At 45.3% G+C, this 8,386-nt stretch overlaps 1 protein-coding gene across 3 annotated transcripts in view; it reads left to right on the top strand.

The window, feature by feature from the left end:
* Positions 1–8,386, top strand: part of MPHOSPH6 (M-phase phosphoprotein 6) — an 11,814-nt gene that overhangs the window by 619 nt on the left and 2,809 nt on the right. The window contains exons 1-3 of one of the 3 annotated variants that reach the window (XM_025208649.1): positions 3,590–3,706; positions 5,661–5,773; positions 7,054–7,144. In XM_025208649.1, coding sequence (XP_025064434.1) covers positions 3,611–3,706; positions 5,661–5,773; positions 7,054–7,144 — 300 coding nt within the window. In that variant the 5' untranslated portion in view covers positions 3,590–3,610. Of the gene's footprint in view, positions 1–3,589; positions 3,762–5,660; positions 5,774–7,053; positions 7,145–8,386 lie in introns of those variants that run through there. The other 2 variants (XM_006027432.3, XM_025208650.1) reach the window with 2 other exon arrangements.

The raw sequence follows: 8,386 nt of genomic DNA, 5'->3' as shown, positions 1-8,386 counted from the left end.
ATGAAGGTGGGCCGCGATGGCGGGGGATGGGCTGGGCTGTGACTGACACCATGTCCATGACATGGAGTGGAAGGATCCTCCCTTCCTCCTCCTCCAACACGGGGTGAAAAATCCTCCCCCCAGGCGGAGGGCGAGGGGCCCTGCCACGTGCTGAGGGCAGCACCGGGTCCTCCCGCCTGAGCCCCGCCACTAAAGACGGTGGAAATACCTGAATCTGGAGGATGTCTGCCACGTGCGGGTCGTGGACTCGGCTTGCAGACATGTCTTGTAAAAGCAACCCCAAAAATGGGCACGAGCCTCTTCAGGAAGGCTTCAAAGCGCTCCTGGCTGCGGGCCGGGAGCGGCTGTCGAGGGGCCGCACGGACGCAGCGCCCCTCGCCCCCGAGGGCACAGCTGCGCGGTGCTGACTGCATGGGGCGTTTAGTCCCCGGGTGGACTTGGCATCAGACTCGCTCCGAGTTAGGTGTCGGCCTCTTGCGTCTTCCCGCCGACCCGCGACTCCGCTGGGAAGCGAGCGGGTCCGAGCGCGGGGTCAGGACTGAAGATGGGTAATGTCGTTCTGACCCATCAGCCTGTTATTTGTGTTCGAGTCGCGCAGACGGGATGAGTTCGGGGCTGGAGCGCGTGTGGTCCGGCGACGTAGCCGAACCACACGTGCGCTAGCCCCGACCCCTGGAAATGCCGCGGGCCGTGTCCTTGCTGAGAGCAACGCTGCACTTTAGCAGCCTTGAGATAAACAGAGCCTTATTTTTTTTTCTTGGCGTTACCGTTTCCTCATACGTGGAGTCCTCGCCTGGCCGCACGACTGAGGTGGTATCTGTTTCCATTCGGGTCACTTCTAATTATACTGGATTGGTTTTTAAAGTGACCTTTTAAGACAACGATAATGGCAGGTCATTTTGCCTTTACTTGCCCTCGCTCGGGCATCCAGCGCTCTTCAGTATTTTAATGCTACTTCCCTAGAAACATCTTGAACCGTACACTATAATAAAACGGCTAGTAATGGCCTTAGGGGATTCGGCTAAAAACCCACCGGTCTGTCCTGGTAATGACTCGAGCAATGACACGGAAGTTCGGCGACGCGGTAGCGAAGTGAGCGACTATAATAACCCCGATGAAACAGCAGCTCTAACGGCGTCGACTCGCTAGTGCCACGTTATCTGCATTTGTCGCTCTATAGCTGCCTCCTTATATTCCCAGGGGAAGCCTTGAGGTTTTGTAAACTGTAGGTGCCTGCTGTTTTGGTCCAAGAACATACTTCAAATTATCTTCGTGATCTCGGCAAATCTCACACTAAGCAAAGTAAGGTTTCTTTCCTGAAGTGCATTTGACAATTTGTTTTCAACCCCCAGGAGGTTTCTGTGCATTCAGAGCTCTGCTGGCCTCTCTGTGATGAACAGAAATATTTAGACTTCTTTATTTCATTGCATTTTGAACTTAAGATAGGCCGTTAGGTGCCTTATTTGGAGCGAATCTTTTTAGCGTGGAGTGTATCCTAGCTCTGCATTATCCCTGCTTTCGTTATTTCTCTGTTTGTTTTTACTTTGATTGCTCGTGGAATATCCTACAGTGGTCTTGACTTTTTTTTTTTAACCATTTTCCCCAATTCCTAAAATATATAGCACAAAAGAGAGATGTTATTAAAAGACTGACCTAGCTAGTGCCCTTGGAATTGAGACTCCAACGTCAAGTCCAGAGTGAAATTAGTCTCAGCTCAGTGGCTAATGGACTCTGGTTCACATCTTGTAATACAACTCATAATTCTGTAGAGTACATACTGGCATGATTGATGATCTCTTTATTTCTGGAGAACAACATTGAAGTTGAATTGCCATAAATTTTTTAAAAATATAAATATTCATTAAATATTTATGACCATAGCAGGGCCTTCATGGCTTGTTTGCTTCATTTCAGTTGTGCCATTTGCACTGGCTTGCTAACGTGCTCCATGTCTCCACACTGTATTTGGGTTCGTATTCTTTTTTTCAGGGTGGCGAGATGAATTTTGCAGTCTCCATTTGATCATCTGTGTCCGAGCGAGCCAACCTTTTTTTGGCAGGCCTGCCTCTCCCATCCCCATCCCCTTCCCCTGCCCAATCTGCTGCTCTGCTTCCTACTGCCAGCCCTGTGCTCCTCCCTGCCTGATCAGCTCCTCTACTTGCCCAGTCCTCTCTGCCTGATTTGCTGCTTTGCTTACTGCTTTTTACCCCATCTGCTCCTATTCCTCACCGATCTGCAATGTGCCACAGACTGGCCACCCGTAGTCCATGTGGAGTGAACTCTGCTCTGCTAAGAAAGCAAACTGTTTTCCATAACTAACAGATCTCAGAAGACCATGACCACTCTGTCTTCCTTAATAGTTGAATAGCAAGAAGAAACTTGAAAGGTCTTTTCAGTTTAATGCAGAGTTATGCCATGCAAAAAGTTGTGCTGTCCATGTGAAAGGTTACTGTTTTTGAACAGTAATAGGCACCTACTAGCAACACTATGTAGCAATAGTAATGTTATAATTAAGGCATTTCACTAATAAACACTAAGTGCAGAGTGGCGCCTGTTGCCATATCTGTTGGCCAAGTCCAACTGGGAAAAGATCGGAGGCATATTCTGCTTATTCCTGCCTGGAAGAATTTGTGCTGTGGAGGAGTTCTTAGTGCTGGATCTATTTGCTGCCTGTAAAATGTAGATTTTTCCCCAACTGTCAAAGTTTTTGACAGCTCTTCCCCCTGGAGGCAGCTTCAGATGGTCTCAGGACTTTCACTAAAAAGGTGCTTGAGAACAGTACCCTGCAAAGTCTGAGTAGTAGCAACTAGAAATGAAACGGATGTGTGTGGTTTAACAGAATGCAAGCTGCCCAAAAAGGATCTTTTTGGTGTTTACAGACTTTTCCATTAATCCTTATAGCAGCTTATTTAGCAGATTCTGATAAGGCAGTTTCCAGTCTTATACTTAGGTGAGCAGGCACAGGGAGCTGGCAGGTTGATGGGCAGAAGTCCTTAGGGACTTTTGGACTCCATGGTTCACTTGCCACTTGATATTTGAATCTCTGTCCCAGGTCTTATTACTTGAAAAAAATGACCCAAACAAACAGTACGGTTTAAATGCTCTGCTGAGCTTACTGTCAGTATTTTTATTATTATTTGAATTGTAAATGGCTAGATATTTTTATCCAAAAAATCCCCAATGTAATTTTTTTAGGAACATTATCTTAAAAATGTAATATAAAATGCTCATTAATTGCATGCTTATAATAAAATTTCTCCCATCTGAGACTTCTGACTGGCTAACCAATTTCCTTAAGCAACATGGTTTTTCCACATGATAGACTCCCTCATTTTCCTCAACTTAAGAAATACAGATTCTGTCATTTTAATTGGAAGGCTCTGACACAGCCTGAATTAATTCAGAAAACAAAACTTCATTTTGTTTTAAATTTAAAAAACTCATGCAAATAGGTGTAAATACCAGTTTACACCTATTTGGAAATGGAAAATTAGACACACGCTTCTTAAACATTTTTTTTTCGTAGACTGACTCAACCCAGGATTTGCACGAGGCTGGACATGCAGTGACACTCTCAGGCTGAATAGCTTTGTGTGCTAGAAACACCGCCATGTATCACAGGAGACTGTGTGGATGTTCCAGATATCGTCGTGCCACCCTGCTCTGTTCTGCCAACATCTTCCAATTTGGCATCTGCTCCGATGGAGTTAGGCTGCACCCACAGCCCATGTCAGATAAATGCAGGAAGCGTGTGCATAAGGGTTTGTCTGAACACAAAAGCTGTGTGCCACTTGGATTGTGCCAGTACAGTTAACTGGTTCAACTCCTGTCCCTACCTGCTTCCATCTGGATTGCAGTCATACTGCTATAAATATGCTTCTACTATACTAGGAGGAGGTCTAAGCATGGGTAAAAAAAATCACACCCTTAGCAGATGGTTACACGACAGCTGCCTGTAGAACCGGCCCATTGCTACCACCCCCCCCACTCCCCCACCCCTCCCTGTTTTGTGGCATGGTATTTTAAGCGCTTATCTCAAAATGTGTCCCACTTTGTGAAGAAAGCGAACATTTTCTTTTTCTCTGCTATTTCTCTTCTCATCAGTAACATAGTTAAGGAGTTTGGTGTAAACCAGTTACCAATAGACACATAGTTCACACTCCAGAGAGATGGAGAGGGTAGTTCACACATTGCAGAGCTGTTGTTTTGGTCTCTTAGCCAACTTGTCAGACATCATTGCACTGCTTCTTCTGTTCATATGTTTAAGGCTTTTGCAGCCTGGAGGGGTTGAGAGTCACTATGTTTAAAATGAGATCTGAGGCTCTGTCTACTGTATGGAGGTTTGCCCGCAGGATTTCAACAGCCCTCTGTGGTAACAGAACCTGCCATCCTGCCCTCGGAGTTATTCCAGGTCTGCTGAGTAGAGTAAGGCTTCTGCTGGCAACCAGGTGAAGGCGTGGAGGAACATTCCTGCACCTCCAGCAGCTTACCATAGTCTAGGGGTTGGCAACTTTTTTGGGTAGAGTGCCAAAAGCACCCGCAACTTTGGCTTGTAAGATGTTGGTGTGCCAGCGGCAGAAGGGAGGGGAGCCACAAGGGGCCTGATCCTTGTTGTGGCAGTGCAGCCCTGGCCCCTTCCTTATCATCCGCCCTGATGCACGCATGCACCTGCCGCACAGGGCTCTGCAGACTTTGGTGCAGCTGGTTGCAGACTCCTGGCTGCACGCCAGAGCTGGCCCATGCTCCAGGTAGGCCCCTGCCACGGAGCCCAGGCAGCAGAGAGGCTACAAGTGGCTGCACCGGGGTCTTCAGATCCCTAGCCTGACTCTGCTGGCGACGGGTGCACGTGTGCCTCGGCAGATAGCTGGGAAGGAACTGAGGCTGCACTGCCACAACAAGAATCGGGCCCCTCATCTGTCCCAAGGCACGTGCTAAGCAAAATGCCTTTGCATGCCACACACTGGCACACGTGCCAGGGGGTTGCCTGCACCTGCCCTAGTCCATTCAGCAGCCGGTGGCTTCACAGCATGCATTTCATGCTTTGGTGACATAGCTGCTAAGCAGAGCTCTAGACGGCCAGAAGTACATGGACATGCAGGTGAACTGCTTGCAGCAGTCAAAAACTTCTGCTGAGCATAGCCGTAGCTTGAGGATCTGGAGAGCAAAGGGAGGCTTCACAAGCAAGCCCTGAGAAACACTGCTGGTCTTGCATGACCCAGAACCTTGGCCTCCCCAGGTGTGGAAGTTAAGCCACCTTGGCGTTTGGCTGGAAAACAGTTACAACACTTTCCCCATCTTCTGTCAAACCCTTACCATTAGCAAAGTCCTGGAATGGCAAGGCAGCAACACAGTCGGTACAACAAAATGATCTCGTGTTCGAGTGCCTTTCTCCTTTATAGCTAAAAGGTTATTCAACTGGAAAATGAGCAGAGAATTGTGTAGAACAGCAACAGCTCGTGTCTTGATATTGACTGTTGCCTTAACTTTGGGTGGAATTCTGGAGAAAAATCAAAAGAAGGAAAAAATGCTTTTTTAATCAAATACCAAATATTGCCTAAAAATAATGTTGCTGCCACGCAACCTGTTCAGTGTTTGAAATTTACATATGGGGTAAACACATTCTTGATGCAGAAAAAACTTTAGATCTGTGTTTCTTTCAGTTCATGCAAAGAGGGTTGGATTCAGAAACTAAAAAGCAGCTTGAAGAGGAGGAGAAGAAGATAATTAGTGAGGAACACTGGTACCTGGATCTACCCGAACTCAAGGAAAAGGAGTGAGTTTGTTATTTCTTTGGGTTACTAATCTGGCCATTCTGGGGAAGTGTAAAGTACTATACAATAATCCTTTTTTGTATCAGAAACGCCATGAGAGTAATAGTGATTTGTAGTCACCAATAAAACCTGGTAGGTCTATCATATTTACTGCAGCCTTTTATTTTAAGGAACATTCAAAGTTGCCATGCCTGGAGTTTGACCTACCTCCCTTTGTATTTTCATCAGTTTTGTGTTCTTCTGGTATCTATGCTGTTCTCATTAAGCAGCACAGATTCACTGTTTCTTCCGTTGTTTAAAAAGAAGAAACGGCAGTTTCGTCCCAGCTTTGCAGTCAGGTCCAAATGGGAGAACTCTGGCTCATGCAAGCAGCTCTCCTGATTTCATATGAGCCTTGTACAGGCATGGGGATATGTCTCTGCACTTCCTGTTGCAGAATTGAGGATTCTCATGGGTTCAGCCAGAATAAGGAAAACCTTTTGAGGCAAGGGAATAAGCTTCGTTCCTGCCTTCCAAAGAGAAGCAACAAGCAGTCAGAGCACTATTTTAAACACATCTTGACTTCCTTTTTTAAAGGACAAAAACATCTTAACAAAAGGCAATGTTTTCTTAACATCTGGAGTCCAAAGAATTCATTGCACAGGAATAAGGTCACTTAGATTTAGCATTCTGTGCATGTGTGTGGCGGGGCAAATAGTTCAAGGTAGTACATTGATCTAACCCATGTGTGTGCTAATTCCTTCTGGCAGGTTTCTTTTTGTCTCTTTATTTATTAAAAAGGGAAAAGGAAAAACATCTTTTTAAGTTGAAGAGAGAACCATTGTTTTGTTCTTTTTCAGCCTCTATCAAGGTCAGGCCTACGCTCGAAACCTTTGCCAGTGTAAAAATGTCAACAACAGCAAAACCACTCCCGTAGGCAACATCTGAAAGTTTGGCTGGTACGGTAATGTTGCCCATGGGTGTGATTTCTTTCACAAAATTTTTCTGCTGGCGATAGTCCTGGTGCAGATGAAGTTCTGTTGGCAGAAGAGTGCTTTTGCTGGCGTAGCTGCTTTTGCTTGTGAAACTGGTCTACGCTGGGCTGGCCAAAGCTCTCTTTGCCATTCTGACCTACATTTGCACTGGATGGTTTGGCAGTATGGTTGTCAGAAGACCTTCTATAAACTAGGCCTGTCCTCTGACACTTAAAGACTCTCTTGGTTTTTGTCTTTTCTTGCTTTGGGGTGTTGTGACCATGTTAAGATACTGTTGAAACAACTGTTTGGTTTTGGGTTACATACAGGAGTTTTATAATAGAAGAAAGAAGCTTTATGCCATGTGAAGACCTACTGTATGGCAGAATGTCCTTTAAAGGGTTCAATCCGGAAATTGAGGTACTGTCAAATATTCCTTTTTTCTGTTAATTTTTTGTAAGAAAGTCCCTAAATTGAGTTAAGCTTCAGTCTCTGATTCGGATTCTTACCCTCCTTGAAGCAAGGAGGACTTAAGAGAAGATGACTTCAGTGAAAGTTATTTGAGCTTACTTTTACCCCATACTATGAAGTATGCATTGCCTAAATTTGACTAACCTTTTTGCTTCCAGTTAGTGTTCCACTAATGAGGGTAAACATGCTAGCTTCCTGCCCCCATCTGCATTCCCAACGAAGTCTGCTGACCCTGCATCTAGGTGCTTGATTCCTTTGCTTCATTTGCTGACCCACTATTCCTTTGTACCCATTGATCATTTCTAACTTTAGAAGTCAAGCTCTTAGCTCTCATGAATTTTGGAATAAATTTTGACATGCAAAACACAAACAAAATCAGATTGAAGAATACCAGCAAACTTTTTCACATTTGATGCCAGAAACCTAGCAGGCTGTGGGGGCGGTGTTTGCTCTCTCTCATTAGGTGATCCAGATTTTGGGTCCTGGGTGGATATTCAAGAGACCTCTTGTCAAGAGACCTGTTGACTTGCTGTGTAACCTGGATCAGGTCACGTTAACTCAGTGTCTGATTTATCCACATGTGAAATGGTGTCAGCAATGCTTTCTTTTTATATTTTTTTTCTGTTCTGTGAATGAAAAGTGCCATTTTCGCTGAAGTTGGAATTTGGATGTGTTCATTCAGTTGCTGCCTTTTGCATCTAGGCAACTGCTTTGAATTTTGACCAAGTCAGGAGGGATTGAAAGCTGGCCTACTGGAAATAAGTTGGTCTCTTCCCAGTCCCTGGCTGACTTGTCGTATTTCACACATCAATATCCATTGGCACCAGTGTTGATTATTTCAGTGGAATGAGTTAGGCAGCTGAATTGCCTTTCTTTGTTAGAGATGGCTCCAAATTAGAGTTGAGATGCAGGCGGGCAGGCTCATATGGAGGTGTTCACACTTTGTCCCGTGACACAGCAGTACCCTTCACAAGGTTTTAAGTGTATATCAGCCTGAAAAGATTGAGATTCGAGCAAAGTTTTTTGGAAGTCAGGTGTAAATTCTGAAAATATCCAGCACTCAGCTTCTTGTATTCACACGCCAGTAACTCCCTGACTCCTACTTGTTTTCCTTCCCCTCAAAGGACAGGGGCTTTGTTTTCCATATGCTACTTGCCGAGCAACTGCCTGAACTCATTACTGTAACGCTCT

The sequence above is a fragment of the Alligator sinensis genome, unplaced genomic scaffold (assembly GCF_000455745.1).
Source record: "Alligator sinensis unplaced genomic scaffold, ASM45574v1 scaffold119_2, whole genome shotgun sequence".
Lineage (NCBI taxonomy): Eukaryota > Metazoa > Chordata > Crocodylia > Alligatoridae > Alligator > Alligator sinensis.
Note: the sequence above shows the minus strand (reverse complement) of the source record. Positions and strands in the feature narration are given on the sequence as shown.